Source organism: Ahaetulla prasina, chromosome 4 (assembly GCF_028640845.1).
Source record: "Ahaetulla prasina isolate Xishuangbanna chromosome 4, ASM2864084v1, whole genome shotgun sequence".
NCBI lineage: Eukaryota > Metazoa > Chordata > Lepidosauria > Squamata > Colubridae > Ahaetulla > Ahaetulla prasina.
This window is the reverse complement of record NC_080542.1, coordinates 92,660,830-92,683,528: the sequence shown is the minus strand read 5'-3', so window position 1 is coordinate 92,683,528 and position 22,699 is coordinate 92,660,830. Positions and strand designations below refer to the sequence as shown.

The window sequence follows — 22,699 nt, the reverse complement described above, 5'->3', positions numbered from 1 at the left end:
CAGCAATCGTGGCAGCTTTTAATTTGCTTCCCGTGCAAACAGCACGAGGTGAGGAGGCGAGGCAGGGGGGGTAAACAGGGGGGAACATGCCTCACACACACCTGCCATCCACCTGGAATGGCCTCGCAGAGGCCGCTCCCGCAAACCGTAGCTCGCACTCCCCTTCCCTTAATGGTGGCCACAAACAAACTCTTGCCAGCCCTAGCCCTGTTGACGGGGGGGGGGGAAGGTACTGGCGCCGAAGCTCTGAGCTGTGGCTGGTGCGGACTGTAGCCATGAACCGGGATTGAACCGGGATTGTTGTGGCCGATTCTTGCTCGCAGCATTGCTGGTGAGGATCAGGTCAGAGCTGCTGCCACCCGAGATCAGCAGGCCAGGTTCGGTGAGCCAGACGCACTGCTGCCACTCGGGAAAAGAAGAAAGAGAGGAGGCGCTGTGAGAGAGCCCATTTCTGACGTTCTTCTCCTCCTGGGCAGCAGCAGTGTGTTCAGCTCCCCAAATCAGGCTTGCCAATCTCAGCTGGCGCGGGGGAGTGGCAGGTGGGGAGAGTTTGGGAGGTGGAGAAGTGAGACTCATGGAGTGAGATAGGACTCCCCTTGCAGTTTCTTCTCCCCTCTCTCGCCAGCCATTGCAGGAGCTGGAAGTCAGGTAAGACACAGCGGAAAAGCGAGACACAATTCAAAGTACTTTATTGTGACAGACCATTCCCATCTCCTGTATACAAACCCCAACTTAAGTGGCGAGCTAAAAATGAAAATAAAAAACCTGAATGTTTTATGCAACAGCTCACCCGAAGGAGAAGCTGGTATACATTTGAATTTCTGAGCCCACCGAGTGCTGGAATTTATTGCAGCGAGTAAAAACAGACAGCTGACATAAAAATCTAGCAGGTTCTAGACATTAAAATTACTGATCAAGCTAACAAAGGAAGGACTTTTTCATGTAGCAACAACCCAATGTAGGGAAGGCATGCCTTTATATTTCACCTTTGGATTGTTCTCCACCTCGTTCCATGAGTTTTGCTTCTCCACCTTCCCACCCCTCCCTGAATTAGGCTTGCCGATCTCCGCCGGCGAGGAGGAGTGGCAGGTAGGGAGGGATGGGGAGGCGGAGGAGCGAGACACAATAGTTCTGATATGGTAGGAGATATGTAATTAAAGTACAAAGACAGTCATATGCTAGCACTTAGGACTCACCCTTTTTAATCCATCCATTACAACTTCCATTAACTTAAAAAGGAATAAAGAGAGATGCTCCCATTCATCATATCTGAACATTTAACTGATGGCTGTACTACTTGCAACATGAGTTAAAGTCCCCCAAAATATCAGTGATGCCAAGTTTCATGTAAGCATTCTTTGTAAAATGACATTATTTTCCAAAACTTCAAAGTTTTTTATTGCTTTTTCTTACTAAGGATATAAAAGATACTTTGTTTTGTTTTTTCCTCAGATCCTGACTCCCAGAATGAAAGTCATGATTGTCATTTTCAAAAACCAATTTGAAGTATAAGGTCATCTGCAAAGAGAGAGAGATGGCAGCAGATACTACCTAATAGCTATATGATATAGATAGAAATTGATTTACAACAGTTCATTTAGTGACTGAAATTACAATGGCACTGAAAAAGTGACATATGACCATTTTTCATACTTATGACCATTCCTGTGTCACATGATCAAAATTCAGACACTTGACACCTGGTTTATATTTATACGGTTACAGTGTCCTGGGATCATATGCTATTGTGACCTTCTGACAAGCAGAGTCAATGGGGAAGCCAGTTTCACATAACAACCATGTTACTAACTTAACAACTGCTGCGGTTCCCTTAACAACTGTGGCAGGAAAAGTTGTAAAATGGGAAAAAATTAATTAAACAATTGACTTCCTTAGCAATGGAAATTTTAAGCTCAATTGTGGTCATAAGTCAAAGAGTACTTTTATAGATACAGTAAAAGAGTTCTGTTAGTTTTCTTCGAGGATTTGAGAGTTCAGTGTAAACTGGGCTAATACGGCTGTGAATTGGATTTAGAGTTTTCCACCATACGGATGCTATTTTAGTTTGCCTTTATGGCCTCTGCATTTTCTATATTTATAGGTTAGTTTTTTTCCCAAGTATCAAAACAAATCAACAAAATAAAATTTATGAAGCATCCTTCCCCCTAGATGTGTCCTCCAGTTTTGTTGGACTACAGATGTTACAATTCTCAGCTACCAAACACCATGCTGGCTGAGAAATAGGAAGTTATAGTCCAACACTTGGACACTAGCCTTGGAAGATATGTAAATACTTCCTTCAACTACCCCTTCTTCTGGAAAAGAGGAAAGTAATTGAAGCAGAAGTTGACAGTGTAATATCACCCAGCTAGTGTTTCTATTTATAGCATGTAGAAATGCTATTACAAGAGCATGAAAGTATTGCAATATTTATCAGTGCTGTATTTATCTTTTTACCAGAATTCTGTCTCTAATTAATTGATTTTATATTATTATTCCTCTATTTTTTCATTTATACCAAGGTCTAAGAACAGAAAGTTAATATTCCTATTGTATTTGATACAATTTAATACAAGAGTTTAATTCCATTTCTTAAGAACTATTCAAAACCTACTTGTGATCAATCACAGAATAAGAGATATTATTTTTTAACATTTTATTTTATATTTGTATTCCTTCTTCCTTTTAGAACAGTCCAGATCAAGTTACAAAACAAAACAAAAAATGAAAGCAATCTTAATTAAAACCTTCATAATAAAGCCAACAATCCATACAATTTATAAATACAAACATCAAAATGGAGGTCCCTTTTAAAAAGTAGTATAAGAGGCAATCTAAAAGACAGCCTGATCTAGATTTTTTTCTCCCATAAATACTTAAGTAAAAGACATACTTTAAACCAATGTTTTTCAAACTTGGCAACTTTAAAATGTATGGACTTCAATTTCCAAAATTAATCAGCCACTAAAGGTGGTGGTGATGGGATCAGCTTACTTAGATGTACTCTGGGGAGTGTTTCATATAGTACTTGGAATTCTGCACTGAGAAGAGCATATTATGGCCATTGGACTGTGAGCTGAAGCCCCAGTTAGATCACAAGTAGGATTGGATAATACTGGGAACGCAGTCTTATATAAGACTTGATAAACACAGTCATATAGACAAATGTCAGAACATAATATTGAATCTTATGACTAACTAATTTATGCAGCTCTTTAGGGGTATACCATTAGGTCACCACCTCACTTACAATTAGGCAGCTTTTTTGGCAGCAATTCCAGCTTGTGGTCTCATAAATTCCAATAATTTAGTTTGAAGTTATGAAGGTATGGATCACTGAGAAAAGATTATAGCTGTGTTGGTGAACTTTTTCAGCACCGAGTGCTGAATCAGAAGTGTGTGCATGCCAAAAACCAGAATTGCAGCTGCCCAGTATGCTGGAAACCATAAGAGCAGCTGTCCAGCACATGCATGTGCCCCAGGTGGCTGCTCTTCCGGTTTCTGGCACATGTATGCTCTCGTTTCAGCATTCGGTGCCAAAAAGGTTCAGTGACACGTTTCCTCAGTGATCCATACCCTCATAACTTCACAATGGTTCCTGTTATGTGCATGCGCACCAGCCAGCTGATTTTTTGCATGCGCATGCACACCAGAAATCGAAAGACCAGGTGGCTGGTGCACATGTGCATGCCGGAAACCATAAGAGCAGCCGTCTGTCCGTGCATGCGCACCGGCCACCTGGTCTTCTAGCGCGCATGCATATGTGAAGACCAGCTGGCCAGTGCGCATGTGCATGCCGGAAACCAGATTATCTTCCCTGCATGTGCATGCGCACCAGGCAGCTGCTCTTCTGGTTTCCAGTGCGCCCATGTGCGTGAAGACCAGCTGGCCAGCACGCCAGAACACAGAAGAGCAATGGGCAACGGCTTGCTTGCCTAGAGAGATGGCTCTGCGTGCCACTTCCAGCATGTGTGCCATATCTTATAGAGGTTGCTGATCACAGGGTTATACAGTCCAGACAGGATTGTAACTAATGTATCTGCACCATCTCTCTTTGCCACTGAAACTATCCGATTCCTCTACTGATACACTGGAATCAAAAAGAAGCTTCAAGTTATATATCCATTGCTATAGCAGGAATTATACTTCATCTAGTGTTTAGGTGAAGTATAATTTATATTATAGCATTTGTATGCTTCTCTGGACCTGAAAACTATCGATTTACACTAGCCATTTCTGGATTTAGATTTGGTCCTCATCTACTTTATTACTATCTCAAGGATAATGTTAAGCATAGTACAAGTTATTCTGACTAATGCACTAACCCTCAACATAGTCTTCTTTCTGTCTTTCCATCCATCCATCATAAACTCACCACTTCATGACTCATTTTAATAATCAACAACTAAAAAGGCACATTAGGCCAGCTTTAATGCACAGATCCATGAAGTATCCATGTGTTACAGTGAGCAAAATGTGGAACAATCTGTGAGTTTAACAATTGAAAGTATACTTGATCCTGGGCCTGCCTGGCCCTAACCCAATACTTTAATCATAAACCATACTGCCGGTCAGTACAGTCTTTATTTACAAGTTACTATGTTTCATGTCTATATTTGCCTCATAAGGAAGCATAACAAAAATTGTAAGTGAATAGGTAGGTAAACAGCCACTGACTATCTAAATTATATATATTGAAAGCTAACCTACCTTGAGGGACACGGTTGTCGATTGAAAGGTCAGCAGTTCAGCACTTCAAATCCCTAGTGCCGTGTAACGGGGTGAGCTCCCGTTATTTGTCCCAGCTTCTGCCAACCTAGCAGTTCGAAAGTATGTAAAAAAATGCAAGTAGAAAAATAGGGACCACCTTTGGTGGGAAGGTAACAGCGTTCCATGCGCCTTGGTGTTTAGTCATGCCGGACACATGACCACGGAGACATGTTTGGACAGCGCTGGCTCTTCAGCTTTAAAACAGAGATGAGCACTGCCCCCCTGGAATCAGGAACGACTAGCACATATGTATGAGGGAAACCTTTACCTAACCTATCTTGACTGATCTCAAAAACCTGGGCAAAGTCAAATCTTGCTACAGTAGAGAAAGTAAGTAATTCTGGCTTGAATTGTTATATTCTCAATATTTGCAGTAGATATTACCTAGCCTAATAATGAAATGTCTGCAGGAGGAGAAGCAAAAAGAGAACAAAACTACAACAGGTTCCGTTTTATTTAATATACACTAAGAAATAGAAATATAGTCTAGACTTGAAAGAAAAAAAGTCCCTGAAAAAGGCAATAGCAAGCTATTTCTGCATTGTGTGGTGGCTAAGTAAACTAAATGGCTGTGACTGTCAAATACCAGGAAACCCAGCATGCCTTAAAAACTTCACTAGAGTACATAGATGAATTTCCAAAACACATACATGAAAATGAATGGTGCTTCTATTTCTTTTACCATCAGGTTTCTTACAACAAGTAAGCAAGTTTGGTCAACATTTGCAACATTGATTTTATTAAGTTAAATCACTATACAATATCACTATATATCACTATATAGACGAGAGGTCGAACGACTAGCCTTGTGGTGCAACCAAAACAATCTGGAACTGAACACACTCAAAACCGTAGAAATGGTGGTAGATTTTAGGAAAAACCCTTCCATACTTCCACCTCTCACAATACTTGACAACACAGTATCAACAGTAGAAACCTTCAAATTTCTGGGTTCTATCATATCGCAAGATCTCAAATGGACAGCTAACATCAAAAACATCATTAAAAAAGGACAACAAAGAATGTTCTTTCTGCGCCAACTCAGTAAGCTCAAACTGCCCAAGGAGCTGCTGATCCAGTTCTACAGAGGAATTATTGAGTCTGTCATTTGCACCTCTATAACTGTCTGGTTCGGTTCTGCAACCCAACAAGAAAAACACAGACTTCAGAGGATAATTAGAACTGCAGAAAAAATAATTGCTACCAACTTGCCTTCCATTGAGGACCTGTATACTGCACGAATCAAGAAGAGAGCCGTGAAAATATTTGCAGATCCCTCGCATCCTGGACATAAACTGTTTCAACTCCTACCCTCAAAACGACGCTATAGAGCACTGCACACCAGAACAACTAGACACAAGAACAGTTTTTTCCCGAAGGCCATCACTCTGCTAAACAAATAATTCCCTCAACACTGTCAGACTATTTACTGAATCTGCACTACTATTAATCGTTTCATAGTTCCCATCACCAATCTCTTTCCACTTATGACTGTATGACTATAACTTGTTGCTGGCAATCCTTATGATTTATATTGATATATTGATCATCAATTGTGTTGTAAATGTTGTACCTTGATGAACGTATCTTTTCTTTTATGTACACTGAGAGCATATGCACCAAGACAAATTCCTTGTGTGTCCAATCACACTTGGCCAATAAAATTCTATTCTATTCTATTCTATTCTATTCTATACAGACATGTTAATTTTATTGTGTTGCTAAACTTTTAACATGATTTACAAATATTAGATACAGAAGCTAGGGTATAGAGTAAAATATGGAAAACTGCTTGCAGGATAGGCTAAATAGCATCTGGGGTTAACATACCTTGATGCAAACCATTTTGAACTGAGCAAATATTGATCTCCGGAAATACGCGTTAAGGTGTGAGCCTTCGACCGTTCTCTTTTGTATCACGTATGGCGTAATACCAAAATGTATTACGGATATGAAAACTAATAACAGGGTTCTGAGCCTGGGCGTATCTGCGCGCTCCTGAGTAGGAGAGAGAAAAGCGTGGGCGAGATGATTGGGGAAAACGCCTTCATGAACTAAGCCGCGGGTTAACCCCGAGGCAGGGCTTTTCATACATTTCTTTTCTCCCCCCCCCCCCAGCTTGTGGAGAAACGGTTTGAGACAAGAGAGGTCGGCCTAAGGCCGATGATTGACACACAGAGCGAGCTGAAGTGGCTTCATACTGAAACGGGTGGGGAGGAGGGAGAAGCTGGGAAGAGGGAGGGCCAGAAAAGGAACTACTGTAAGAGTTAAGAAAGTCCTGCCCAGCTGTTTGCGAACTTTTTAAGATTTCCTGTTTCCCCTACAGCTAGAGAAAGGGAGCGACTCGCACACGCACGTCAGAAGTACCCAAGCCGCAACTACTCCCTCTTCCTCCGCTGGGGCCTCTTTTTCCCCCCATCCCACGTTTGTTTCAGAGCTGCTTCGTCGTCTTTCACCCTAGCCCTGAATTCCTCCCGCCTTCCCTCGTACCCCTGAGTTGTCTCGGCTAGGCTGCTTCTTATCCCGTGTCTGCAGGCCGCCTCAGGGTAGAGGGAGATACAATGAGCTGGATTCCTAAGCACATTTTGTTGTGGACTCTTCTGCACAATACGGCTCATCCGCTGGGACGGGGAACAGGTAAATGTGGACTTTGATTTCCTACCTGAGATGTCTTTCTGTTTGGATGGTCTCTCCGCCACCCCCTTGCTCTCCGCACTTTTCTCTTAATAGCCTCCTAGCGTGGACACCACACTTCGAAAGAACTAGTTAAGTCACTACCCTTGATTTAGCAATCCCGGATGTGTGTGATTAGAAGTTCCATCACCCGCAGCCAGCACGCCTATTGGGTACATTATCAAAGTCACAGTCGAGGGTATCTGGAGCATATCAAGTTTAGAGAGTCTGTTCTAGACAGTCTTTATTTTGGGTTAATCTGTCTCTTCTCTTGTCCAAATTTATTCTAATCTTAACTATTCTCCCCCCAACCCTGTTTTCTGAATCCTAAAGAACTCCAGAGGCACCATCCTTAGTAACACAATTGTTTTGTTAGCTGGGCATATATTTGGGGCTTGCATTTCAGTAAAATGTAGTTCAGAAGTTTTAATCTTGGCCTTTGGTTATCAGAGACAGCTGCCTTATTTTGCACTTCCAGCTGTTGCCACACCTAGCTTGGATGAGTTGCTGTTTATGCATAGGTCAGTTGTTCCCTGCTTGGCAGTAATTGCTGAGTTGGGGTGCAGTGCAACAAAAATAGAGGAACTGTTATTCCGTGCTAATGTTGTCTGATTCAGAAATCCCCAAATTTGTTTTGAAGCAAATTTTCAAAACTCAAGTTGCCTTAATTTTGCAAACACACGAAGTTATCTGTACAGAAATAACTCTTCCTATACAAAAGTAAAGGCTGCATAGCTAGTTGTTAGCAGTAATTTTTCCCACCCCCGAGAAAGTACCTGGTAGTTTTGTTACTGAAAGCAGTAGTCTGGCAAGTTCATTTCTAAAATACTGATGCTAAATACATATCGAAGTAGTGTATGAGAGTTTGGTCTGGGATCTAAGGCAATCTCTATGTTCTCCATTTTGCTTGCTTGCTTTTTCAGAAGCAGATCTTTGCATTCATATAATATACTTCAGTATAGTATCACTTTAAAGAGATAAAGATTTAAAGTTTTTGATATATAAAATGTGATAGTTGTATTGGTTTTGTGAATTACGGCAGGGATAAAATGAATGAAGTATTTACTTTCCACTGAAGCTGAGTTTTTGAGTTCTTTATCATGTTTGTGGGTTTATGCTGATTGTGTTATCTCAGTGTTTATGGAAACAAAATTGTAATTAGGTTAGATTGGAGAACAGTAAGAATCTATGAGGTTAGATACACTTTAGGCTGAAAAAACTTACTGTATTTCCTAATTCGGTATCCTGCAGATGAATAGAACTACAATCATTATCATAATTGACCAGCATGATGGAAGTTGTGATCCATTTATCTCAAAGTCTAGCTAGGGAAAAATTGTTCTGGAGCTGTATTATGTAATAGTACAGTAACTGTCTAGAAGACTTGCTATCCTCTTCAAAGTTTCTAATGTGCTTGTTTTCTTTTCCTTGATTTTATATCTGAAATACCTTTCTAAAACCACTTTCTCTTCCCCCCCACTCCAGACCCATTTTGAAAGTTTGAACACACTTTCATGCATATTCATTTGTGATTTCTTCCATTTGTCCTTATTAATCTAAAAATTCAAGCTTCAAATTATTTAAGTAGAGCAAATACTTAAATACTTAAAGCAAATACCTCACTTATACATTACTATCATACTATAGTGAAACAATTTCCTATATATTTTATAAATGAAATCATATTATGACATTATATGTACAGTAATGATGCTTTTATGTTTCTTGAAAGCTGATGATTAATGCAAATTACCATATTATGCTGGAAAATTGTGTATGTATAAAATGTTCTTAATATTTAAATTAATACCAGTAATAATAATAAGCATCCTGCAAGTTATTTTTAGAATGTTAAATGTTTTATTCTCACTAGAGCAGCAAATATATGTGGACAAATCATAATAATAGAATATTTATGTGATTGTAATTGCTCAAATTCTTGCATAGCTCAATATATTATTCCTGTAATGAATAAAGTGGAGTATGTCACCAGAGTAGTGGTATTGTCATGTGGTTGAACCTTAAAGTGTAAGGCTCACTGAAGACTTTTCATAGAATGGTGTGAAATATATGCATCTTATAACAAAAAAACTATGCTTATACTAATGTATACATTGCTTGTCTTGCTAGAGGACTAGAATTTATGAAATAAGTTAATTGAGCTTTAAAGAGGTAATAGAGAATTAGATTAAAAGATTAACATTATAGTTATTTTGCAGTTACTCCTGAAGATTGAAGAATTTCTGGAGCAGGATTCAGGACAACTATAGTATTTGTTCCATACACAAACCTGTTTGAGTTTTGCCCTATGTAGCTGGATAGTTTAAAATTAAGCCTCATGACCAAATAATAAACAAGCTTGCCTTTCTCCCCAAATTATAGTTGGAATGGGTATCTTCAATTGATAACCGATGATTTTCAATTGAAAATTCATAGAATATGATTGGAATGTGTGAAAAGTTTAGTTATTAATTATTTGGCATACATACTTTCGTTTTCGTCTATCTTTCTGTTTTCCTTGTGTCACAAATTTAAACTAAAGTAACTTAAAGTATTTACAGATATGTAACATGGAGGCTGATTTCATAAGCATCAAGTAATTTTGAGATCTTCTTTTTTGAATGATTTACAGGAGGCTATATACATTTGTTATAGCTGCCTAACATCATTAATAATTAATTTAAAACATATATCAAGTATAAATTACATATGTAAAATAGTTTATATCATTAAATAATCTTCATCAAGCAAAATAATTTAATTAAAAGATTTCCCTGCAAAATAGCAGTTTAAATTTTTAGGTTGCTATTTTTGAAGGGGTAAGCATGTTTGAACACCAGAGTTTGTTAATAAAAGTTGCTTTTTTTACAAGGACTAGTTTAAACTAAAGAAAATTATTCAGATCTCGTTTAAATACATGTTGGATATTCAGTGGAATGCTTTTGTTTGAAAATGACTTCAGTAATTTATAATGGGATGGCTCCACCCAGCAGTTTTCACACATAGGTAAGTTTTCTGTGGGATAGCCACCTTCAATTACTTGCAGTATAAGATAATTCATGGCTAAGGAAGTTAATTGTAATCAGATTCAGTCTGATTTGGCTATATGTCAACCATTCTTTCCAGATTTCAAAACAATATGAAGTCAGAAATGCCTGATATAGGGTTAAGGAAAAGCATGTAGAATGTCTTTACAAAGAAAATTAAAATTTTTGCAAATCCAAAAGTAACTATTAGCTGTGTGAAATTTTGGATAACAAATCAATGACAATATTTAGAATTATTTATTTATGGACCAAGTGAGATTGGACACATGAGGAATTTGTCTTTGGTGCATATGCTCCAAGTGTACATAAAAAGAAAAGATACATTCATTAAGAATCATAAGGTACAATACTTAATGACAGTCATAGGATACAAATAATCAAATCATATTAGGAAACAATATAAATCGTAAGGATACAGCAATGTTACAGTCATAAGAGGGAGGAGATGTGTGATAGGAGCGATGAGAAGATGAATAGTAATAGTAATGCAGAATTACTGAATAGTTTGACATTGTTGAGGGAATTATTTGTTTAACAGAGTAATAGCGTTCGGGGAAAAACTGTTCTTGTATCTAGTTGTTCTGGTGTGCAGTGCTCTATAGTGTCGTTTTGAGGGTGAAGTTGTAACAGTTTATGTCCAGGATGTGAGGGGTCTGTAAATATTTTCACAGCCCTCTTTTTGTATTGTGCAGTATACAGCTCCTCAATGGAAGGCAGGTTTGTAATAATTGTTTTTTCTGCAATTCTAATTATCCTCTGAAGTCTGTGTCTGTCTTGTTGGGTTGCAGAACCAAACCAGACAGTTTTAGAGGTGCAGATGACAGATTCAGTAATTCATCTATAGAACTGTATCAGCAGCTTCTTGGGCAGTTTGAGCTTCCTGAGTTGGCACAGAAAGAACATTCTTTGTTGTGCTTTTTTTAAACATTATTTTATATTAATATCATGCTAAGTGACATGTATTTCAAGCACAGCTGAAACGAGATTGGAATTCTTTTGTGCCTATTATCCCAAGTAATGAAACACTGATGATGACCACAGTTATTCTAAAACAAATCAGTGGAGTTTAAAGTTAAATCAAATATAAGTCTGCTTTCTTAAGATAGTTAGCATTCCTTTTCCTGGTTCTGTATGAGGAAAAAAGGAATAGCATGCAAGTACACTGGAACTCTGGAACTTCAAGTGTTGCCTCCTGCTGGTGAAGCAGAAGATTGAAGATTGACTGAAGGAGTGCCCTGAGGAATTTGTGGATTTTCTGGAAGACAAAATCCTCAACTTCATTCCCAGTTAGATGTTGGCATGGTTGCTGGTCGGGTGGAAGCCCCTGAGACAGATTCTTACCCTATTATCTGGAAATGGTTTGATCTTGTTGCTCCTGTGGAAGTGATCAGTATCCTAGGGACTCTGCGTGCAGTACCTGTGTTTTAGGCCATGTCCTGGTTTGTGAAAGCTTCCTGGGTGGTGACAGTGACTGGACTCTGGCAGTGATTAATGCTTCCCTATAGGAGGGGGTAGTGCCTCAGCACTTAAAGGAAGCTTGGTCCGCCTTCTGATCACCTCTCCTGTGGGAGCTGCATTGGTTGCCGATTTGCTTCCGGGTGCAATTGAAGATGCTGGTTATCATCTTAAAGCCCTTCTTGGCTTGGGACCAGATTATCTGAGGGATCATCTCTTGCCAGTTACATCTATTGCCCCACTAGAGCGGGAAGGCAAGGAATGTTGCAAGTCCCATTCTCTAGGGAGATATACCTGATGGGACCCAGAAGAAGGATCTTCTCTGTGGTAGCTTCCTCTCTCTGGCCTCTTCAGCGCCTTCCGGAAGACCTGGTTCTGCCAGTGGGCCTGGCAGAACCAGAGCGGGATGGAGCCCATCAAATGGTTTGTGTAATGTGTTGTCACTGGATTGGGGGGCTGTCATATTATTTTATTTTAATATTTTACTTTATTAGTTTTATTTTTTATATCTGACGTTTTTATTGTTTGAGTCACCATGTGTGAATAGACGGCAATATAAATTTTCTAATAAATAAGTAAATAAACTCACTCTCGTTGATTCAAAGCCAGAGAGCAGAATCTGAGATCACTGGGTGCACATGCAATATGTGTCACTATATTATAATTCTTTATTGGAAAAATAAAGGGGAGGCATCCTATGGACTGTATTTCATCAATGTAATTTAACAAATTAGTATGATTTGCAAATATTAACTACTTTTTGATTAGAGAAAATAAGCCTAGGTAGCCATCATTAGATAATTATCAAAGAAGTTCAAACAATGCTTATTAATAAATATATATGATTTGGCTTTTCATTGTCTTGAAACAAATTCCCAAAATCATTTTAGTATATTTTAATTATATATTCTACTGTATAATGAGAAATTTTGAACGTTTTTGTCATAGATTCTTTATAATTCTGAAACCAATTTTGCTTTGACCAAGTATGACAAAGTAATGGGTTTTTTCCTAAGGGAAGCAGTTTACAATATCATCTTTCTCTTGCCATTTATCTTTGGATAGTATCAGTTGAAAAACTAACTTTTTCATGGATGACTACTAAGGATATTGCTAATAATATATAGCATAATAACAGATTAACAGAAGTATTTGTGGACCAAATACAAATATGTGTAAAATATCAACATTCAGTACAGAAGATCCAGTAACCTTTTCCAAACTAATCCTGTCCAGGTGTATTGGATTACAATTTAAGGAATATTTGACTAATCTGAGTGTTAGGACACTGCACTAAATCCTTAAAATATCTTGTATGTATTCTCAGTGAGAAATGGAGTTTGTCTTTTTGACATGAAAAGATATATGTAAATGTATTGTCACTCACAGGAAATCTAGCAGTGCCATCTATGATTGATTTGTTTGTTTAGTATTAAAAAGTAGCTTTATGCATTTTTAAAAAGTCAGATGGAATATTCTGTGATGCAATTGCAAACATTCATAATGCTAGTTGAAGTTAAAACAATGCTTATATTTTTCTATATTACCAATCCTAATTGTTGCCAGAAGTGACAATAACATTTCATTGCTGTCCCTTTTGAGAAATAGTCTAAAAACTAAACTATGCATAATATGTTTAGAAACCTGAGTATTGATGGGTGAGGATGCTCTTTTAGACAGAGATGATTATTTACCTGTGGCAATGTTGTTCTGCTCACAAGTAAAAAATAATAATCCTGTTGCTAATAGCTGCATAAAACTAATTTCATTAGGATTGTTGTAGAAGGGGAAAAAGATAAGTGGGTAAAAGGACCCAGTTTAGTGTAGTGGCTAAGGTATTACCTAGAAAGCTGGTGACTATGACTTCCAGTCCTGCCTTAGGCATGAAAGCAATCTGGGTGACTTTTGACCAGTCACACTCTTCCAATACAAACTAACTCATGGAGTTGTTACGGTGGGAAAGGAAGAGGAGGGAATAATATGTATGTTTGCTGACTTGAATTACTTACAAAATAATAAAGGCGAGATAAACACTTAATAAAAATTAAGTGATAGTTTCATGACTGGTATGCCATAATTTTGACCCTGAATTGGAGCACTTTCACTCTGTGGTTACTACAGTATTTATTTATAAAGTGCTTTATGGTTTGGTACCTAAGTACCTGGAGAATCACCTCTAAACTGTACCAGTTCAACCTACTAGATTATTAAAACTCACTGTAGTCCATATAGTAAGGGCCATTGAAGCTAGAAAGTGTTGCTGTTAACTCAGAACTGGATTTGTGGAATATTCTCTCATGGAGATCAGGCTGGTTTCCTCCTTCATGACTTTAAAAATATTGTTTAGCTTTTCAAGAAGTATTTCCAATGCTTACCTGTTGTGATGCCTTTGACTTCTATTTTTGTTTTATGGGGTTTTTATTGTTGCTTTTATGTCATGCATTGGTCAGTAATTTTATTATTTAGTTTATTTTTGTGGTGTAATCTTTTTCCCCCTATACCATGTAAACCGCCAAATATCACAAAATCAAGTCAAGATATAAATTCAATCAATAATTGGAGGCAGACATTCATGCAACTAGAAAAAAAAATGTGATCCTGACACAATACGTTACAATCAGAAAACCTCTTGAAAGCCTGCCATAAATACTTCTTTAGGAATATTTTTTTCCTTAAAAAATTGAGAGGCAAAGTTATTCCTCTGAGTTATATGCTGTCCTCTGATAAGATAAACACACACACCTGGTATCTATGAGCAGCCAGAGAATTGTAATATTGTAGATGAACACAGAAACAATAAACAAAATGATTATAACTTTATGAATTACACTGTATGCTGATATGATAGCCTTACTTCTCACCTCTATTGTTGAGTATATTCTACTAATAATGCTGGAAGCGAAATAGACTCCATTAGACTATTATGGGTCTGTTAGCTTTAAAAATACTTGTGTACAAGAATATATATTATTACTTTAGACCAAGTAATTATCTTAATTGTTCCTATCTAAGATTGGGTGGAAAAACATTTGCATTATTTTTCAATGTTACAGTATAAAAGCAGTACTATAGAATCAAGAGTCCTAATGAAAATGAATGAACATCAGTCATGTGTAACCAAACATTGCAGTATAAATTATTCCATTTGTGGTCTTATTATCCATGATTTATATATCCAGGCTTTTGTGCATGTGTAAAGTATGTTTTTTAGAAGTTAGATTGTCTGTGTAATATTCCTGTATTTGTTGCTGTCTTGCTTTACCAGGTCATGGCAATTCTTATGAAGTCATGACATTTGACATGACTTTTTTTACTGGCCTGTATTAGATTGACTTCTTCAGGGGTCATTTGACTACTGCAGTATGGTTTATGCTGACCTCTCTGTTCTGCATGGCTGTCTTTCATGATGTCACTGGATTGGCTTTTTGATTATACTGCTGTCTGCTAATGTTACCCACAGAACAGTCACAGGGATCCACCTTGATTATATCACTAAATACAGATTGGATCTATTTATAGGCAGTACTACTAGTATCTAGGGCATGATTGAGAGATCACCATGAATAGTCTGTAGGTGGTACTGGGCAGTTGTACCCAGTAACGGGGTCAGGAATCCCTCTGCTGAGGTTGATATACAGCTGTGTAGAGCACAAAGTCACAATGTACCATCATGACATGCTTCAGAGAAGCTATGAGGAACCTCACAAGTTGGCTGGCCCATTAAGATCCACCATAATAAAATGAGGGAAATAAGGAGCAAATACAGGTACATTTCAGAAATAACTATTATGGGGGAAAGTTCTTGAGAGGAAAAAGACAATCACTGGATTGACAGTTTTGTTACCATGATTTTATAACGAAGACAATTGCTGTATATAATGAGGGACAAAGGTATGGTCAAATTGCTGATTACAAGAAGCTATCTGGAAGGATTGTTATTCCAGATTTTTATATGGTTATATAGCCAATTTAATGTGGAATATGTGATTTTATCACATCTTCAAGAAATGTACGCTGATTTGCGTAGGAATAAGGAAGCCTTTATGAGGCTCTCTAAAATAATTAATTCTTATGTTTAGAAACTAAATCAATGAAAATATCAATGACATTAAAATGTTATGATAAGATGGAAGTTCATAATATCATTATTCAAAAAATAATATAAGAACAGTAGACTGTAAAAGATATAGTTTTCATTATTTAGAACCTTAGATTTAATTAATCTCAAATATGTCATTATTTGTCTACCTTTGTTTTGGTATGCTGTATTGCAAATAAAAATGGGGAACTATGCCACTGTTCACAAACATTTAGAGCTTGTAGCATTCTTATTTGGGGCATCTCTTGTAGGTTTTTTTTTTTTTTGGTAGAATAAATTGCAGTATGCAACTGTCTAAATTTGCAATAAATGAATCATGCAATAATTGGAATGGACAATTGAATTAGGGGTCATCGTTGCTTTGAGTTGTTTTTTCTTAAAAATAAAGGAGATATTTTTGTGTGTATGGGAAAGCGTTTTTCTAAGAAGATAGAACACTTCCTGAAATTTCTTGTTTCAAACTTCTGTGTTCTGAATTACCATTATACTTACAAGAGGAAATGGCTGATTTTAGAAATAATGAACAGTTCATTATTAATTGGAAAGTTTGTGTAATGATATAATAGCTTTATGAAGCAATTTGCTTAAATGTTGGCTATTTGAAAAAAAAACGTATTGGATACTCTAGAACTATAATTTGCTGTAGTTAAGGTTTTTTTCTAAAAAACTGTTGAGATATTTAAATAGATGTTGAGATAAAAAATGTTAGAAACCTGCATTTATGAGGCTATTTTTAGAGTTGTTTAGCCTAGTAATATACCTATCCCTATTATTTATTGTTAATCGTGAAGTCATGTCCGACCAATGGACAACGTTCCTCCAGGTCTTCCTGTTCTCTACCATTCCAGGAATCCATTTAATCTCATACCGACTGCTTCAGTGACTCCATCCAGCCACCTCATTTTCTGTCGTCCGGTTCTTCTTTTGCCCTCAATCGTTCCCAGCATTAGGCTCTTCTCCAGTGAGTCCTTCCTTCTCATTTGGTGGCCAAAGTATTTGAGTTTCATCTTTAGGATTTGGCCTTCTAAAGAGCAGTCAGGGTTAATCTCCTCTAGGACTGACCAGTTTGATTGCCTTGCAGTCCAAGGGACTTGCAGGAGTCTTCTCCAGCATCCTAGTTCAAAGGCCTCAATTCTTTGGCGCTCAGCCTTCCTTATAGTTCAACTTTCACAGCCATACATTGCAACTGGAAAAACCATAGTCTTGACTATATGTGCTTTTTTAAAAAAAATTATTTAATAAACATTAAAAAGATTGGCCACGGTGTGACCATCCTGGTCTTATCATATCCATATATATTTTTTCCATAACAAATATAATTACTATTTCACATACATTGCTACTTTGTTTTTATATACATACCCCCTGTCCTCATTTACATATTTGTCCAAATATTATTCAGTATTAATTTTACAAACCTGAAATCTTTTTTGTTCCAACTCCTTTTCTCTTTTCCAACCATTGGTACACTTATTCCAGATTTTATAGTATTCTGTCTCGTCCTTGTTGTTGAGTGCTAGTGTCAGCCTGTTTATTTCTGCACATGTCAAAATCTTCTTTATTGTTTCTTCTTCCAGTGGGATGTCTTCCTTTTTCCAGAATTGTGCATAAACCAATCTTGCTGCTATCACATGCAGCATTAAGTACAGGGGGGAAATGCTCCCGGTTCGGACCGGATTGCCCGATCTGATAGCGATGGCAGCGGGTGGTTCGGAGAACCTGTAGCAAAAATCTCTGCCCCCCCACTTGCCCCAGTTGAGCCGCGCGATCATCAGATGTTTTTTTTTTAACTTTTAAAAGCATTTTTTTTTCCTTCGGCCGAAAAAATGCTTTTAAAAGTAAAAAAAAAAAAAGCTTCTGATGATCGTGCGGTTCAGCTGGGATCATCAGAACCTTTTAAAAGCATTTTTTCTATAACCTCTTTGGCCAAAGAGGTTGTAAAAAAAAGCTTTTAAAAGGCTCCTCTGGCGATCCCAGCTGAGTTCCCTGATCGCCAGAACCTTTTAAAAGCATGTTTTCTACAAGGTCTTTGGCTGAAGAGGTTGTAAAAAAAATGCTTTTAAAAGGTTGTGGCGATCAGGCAACTCAGCTGGGATCGTCAGAACCCTTTAAAAGCTTTTTTTCCTCTGGCAATCCCAGCTGAGTTGCCTGATCATCACAGGCTTTTAAAAGCATTTTTTTGGCAGAACTGGTAGTAACAAATTTTACATTTCATCCAGATTAAGTATATCAATTATTTGCTATATTTCTCTTTTGGACTATACACATTTTGTTGGCAGAGTGATGTCTCTGCTTTTTAGTATGCTGTCTAGATTTGCCATAGCTTTCCTCCCAGGAGCAAACATGTTTTAATTTCTTGGCTGTAGTCCCCATCTGCGGTGATCTTGGTGCCCAGGAAAATAAAATCTCTCACTACATCCATTTCTTCCCCCTCTATTTGCCAGGAATTGAGAGGGCCATATACCATGATCTTAGTTTTCTTAATGGCTTGAGTTTCAAGCCAACTTTTGCACTCTCCTCCTTTACCTGCATCAAGAGGCTCTTTAGTTCCTCCTCACTTTCTGCCATTAGAGTGATATCATCTGCATATCTGAGGTTGTTGATATTTCTCCCAGAAATCTTCATTCCAGCTTGTGATTCATCTAGCCCCGCCTTTCTCATGATGTGCTCTGCATATAAGTTAAATAGGCAGGGTGACAGTTTACAGCCTTGCCGAACTCCATTCCCGATTTTGAACCAATCAGTGATTCCATGTCCAGTTCTCACTGTTGCTTCTTGATCTGCATATAAGTTTCTCAAGAGATAAATAAGATGTTCAGGTACTCCCTTTAAGAACTTGCCACAATTTGTTGTGATCCACACAATCAAAGGCTTTAGCATAATCACTAAAGCAGAAATGGATGTTTTTTTGGAACTCCTTAGCCTTTTCTGTGATCCAGGGTATGTTGGCAATTTGATCTCTAGTTCCTCTGCCTCTTCAAAATCCTGCCTGTATTTCTGGTAGTTCTCAGTCCACATACTGCTGGAACCTTGTAGAATTTTGATCATAACTTGTTAGCATGTGAAATGAGTGCAATGGTGCGGTAGTTTGAAGATTCTTTGGCATTGTCCTTCTTTGGAATTGGAATGTTAACTGACCTTTTCCAATCCTGTGGCCACTGTTGAATTTTCAAAATTTGCTGGCAAATTGGAGTGTAGCACTTTTACTGCATAGTCTCTCAAGATTTTGAATAACTTGGCTGGAATACTCTCACCTCCACTAGCTCTGTTGCTGCTCAGACTTCCTAAGGTCCATTTGACTTTACATTCTAGGATGTCAGCTTGAGGTCAGTGACCTGTTATGGGAGCAACTAATTAAAACAGGGTGGTCTTGTTGCAATGTTAGATGGATCATCAAAAAGCTAACATCAAATAGTAATTTCCAACTACATAATTTATTGCATTTACTTGTATTAATTAACTAATCTATTATATAATCTACATAATCTGTAATTTTGTATTATCAGTGCACACTCATTCTGGGTGCTGGGTGAACTGGTTGTTAATTTTTTTTTTAATTTCTTTTTGTCACAACAGTATACACAAACAATTGTCATAGATAAAACAACATATCTTGAAGAAAATATATATATATATATATAAGTAAAAAAATATTCATCAACTATATTAATTTGATATAATGAAGGGAACAATAGGACAGGAACGGTAGGCACTATTGTGCTCTTATGCACGCCCCTTAATATGCCCCTTATATTCAGAGGTGGGTGGATAATTCATATCCACCCACTTCTGAATATAAATTATTGGTAAAGCACACACAACAATAAGCCAGTGTTCCGTAATATCTCAAGTTCTATATGATGTTGAATTCCAGAATTCAGAAAAGGAAGAAAACAGAAGCATTCCTGCAGTACTGCGTCTATCTCCTGTCACACTCTATAAACATAGGCAACCTACCTCACCTGTCCATGCATTATTCCCGGGGCATGTTTGTTTCTCACTTTGAGTTTTCCAAATATTTATGTGAATGTATGAATATTGTTTCATGTATACCAGAAGTGGAGAGTTTAGATCTGTCTGGGGTTTTTTTTTTTTTTTTAAATCTCAGGATGCCTTCCCATTTTCAAAAAGTTGCTGCACTATGTCATTTTTTTCAGAGAAATTTCCTTACCTAAATAGAGAAAAAAGTGACAAAGGTCAGGCAAAAAAAATATTAGGAGTTGGAGCAACTTCCTTTCTTCCCTCCCTCCTTTTCATGCAAGCAGATAAGCGGCTATTCAGGAGGCTCCGCTGTAATGTTATTTTAACAGCTTTATGATTAGAAAATATAACAGAAATGTTTCAGTCTGAACTCTAGTAACACTTGAAAATAGTAAACAAGTATGTGCCTAGTAAACTGGAATAGACTAGATATTAGTTATTTGGAGGCATCTGTTTCTTAAACACAAAACTGCCAGAGATAAGCGTAATCTCAAACTGTCCCCATTTTTGAAATAAGTAAAGCCATTAAAATAAACTTTTTTTGAAAAGTCTATTTTTTAAAAAATCTACCATCATAGGAGGAAAATATGGGGCAATTACAGATTTTCCCAGTAGTTTTACAGATCTCTTAAATAAATGTCATAGATCACCAGTGATCTCTAATATAAAATTTCAGACTTTCTGAATTTGTTTGAATATGTGGGATATATTTTACATTACAAAGAATTCTGGAAAGTACAATATACTAAACTATTTATCTGGTGAGAGCTATTATTCTACTTCACTCCTTCCAATCATTCTTAAATGTTCATATTGCATACAGGAAGTGTTAATCATTTTGGAACTTTCCTGCAGCACATTGAGACATATTTTATATTGCAATTTTACACCAAAATGGATCTTCTTGATAAAATGTTGTTCAACAAGTCACTTTAGCCCCTCCCCCAAGGTTTTAGCTTAGCAAAGAATGTAAATATCATATTTTTTTGGGAACGTGTGAATGAAAGACATATAAGATTACTGTACATTTTATGTTAAGAATTTTTCTAAAGGTATAGAATGTTTTTACTTGAAAGTATTATTGTGAAACTCGGAAATGACTACTTAAGATATTCTAGAGACATCCATCATGGCTTATATAAACAAAACAGCAATAAATAGGTTATTTCATAGTGTCCTTGTCTTACTTTGAAAACTTCCTATCTTCTTTTCTCAGTTTAGAAATGTTAAACTGGTGCAGCAGCAAAACATAAAAGATAAACAACAAACGAAGCAAGCAATTAAAATAATTGAAACCGTCTCTAGACAGCAGTTTGTTTAAAAGGGTTTAAAACACTTTTGCAGCATAATAAAGATGAATGTTTTAAAAAACCCTGGAAAGTAGAAAAGTGTTGTTTAGCATAAAAAAGTCAGCTCCTGTTTTAGAGAACCTAAAACTAATGAAGGTGTTCCTACTCAGCCATCTGTTCTTCTTCTGTATGCAAAGACAAACTGAACAAGCCCTCCAAGGAAAATTCTGGGTTTCTGTAATTAATAGAATTAACATAGTAGATAGTCATTTAGATTCTATAATCTTAAGCAAGGAAAAAGTTTCTCGCCAGCACCTTGAACTGGACCTGAAAACAAAATTGGAAAATAGTATATAGATCAAATATGACCCTAACCATCATTTTTTTCTAATTTCACACTTTTCTTTGTAGAAACAAATAAAAGGAAAGCCAAAGACTATGATATATTGTGTTATCGGAAGCAATGATTATAAATCAGTTTTAATATCCAATTTCTTGCAAATATATAAATCCTGACTGATTTTGAAGAATAAAAGATCACAGAAAAATCTGCTTCCTTGTTATTTTTATAATTTGCATGAAGACAGGACCAAATAAAAATAGTAATCTTTATGGCTTGGCGTATTTGTCATTTACACTTAGCTTTATAAATCCACAATTTGTGGCTTATGGTGATAAAGCTGTTGAGAAATCATAGGTAGTTAATATATTTTACTGATATAAAGTCAAACTGATTTATAGCAGATTATAATAAAACTAACAATTCAATAAAAATACAAATTAAGCATAATTTTGTCACACCAGTCCAAGATGAGAAAACATACTAATATTAATAGTTAATAAAATAATAACTATGATCCAACCATAGTCTACATGGTCGCAAATTATAATTTAAAGGCCTTCACAAAAAACACTATTTTAGCTACCAAGGATTCCAGCACTTTTGCTAACCAGGCTTCTGGATATTTCACATAGAGATCAAGAAAGAGAAGGACTACCTTCAGGCCTCTCCAAGCTTCTTATCTCATATATGTGGGGAATGGTTAATATACCACCCGGGATGTGAAAATAGGATAAGTCTAACTGAGGATATATAAAATATTTTCCAATAATTCAAACAGTTTCTTTTAAGAAACAACAGTTTAAATATTTACTTGGTTTCTTAGTCAGAAAATGTATAGCATATATCAAATGTTTAATCCAAAATGTTTAATTCAAAAATATTCTGGCAGATATTATTTCAGTGGTTTAAACTGTACTTTACTAATCAGATAATTGTATATGTGTTTCAATTTAGTTACAAAGATATCCAATTTTTATATCCCAATTTCTTTCTGTAAATACAATAGCAATAGGACTTAGACTCTTAATGCTTTACAGCTCTC

At 36.8% G+C, this 22,699-nt stretch overlaps 1 protein-coding gene across 1 annotated transcript in view; it reads left to right on the top strand.

Annotated features, from left to right (window-relative positions):
• The first annotated feature begins 7,036 nt into the window (after positions 1–7,036).
• Positions 7,037–22,699, top strand: part of TGFBR2 (transforming growth factor beta receptor 2) — a 66,179-nt gene continuing 50,516 nt past the window's right edge. The window contains exon 1 of the mRNA XM_058180127.1: positions 7,037–7,407. Within this exon, the coding sequence (XP_058036110.1) occupies positions 7,332–7,407 (76 nt within the window). The 5' untranslated portion in view covers positions 7,037–7,331. The remainder of the gene's footprint in view (positions 7,408–22,699) is intronic.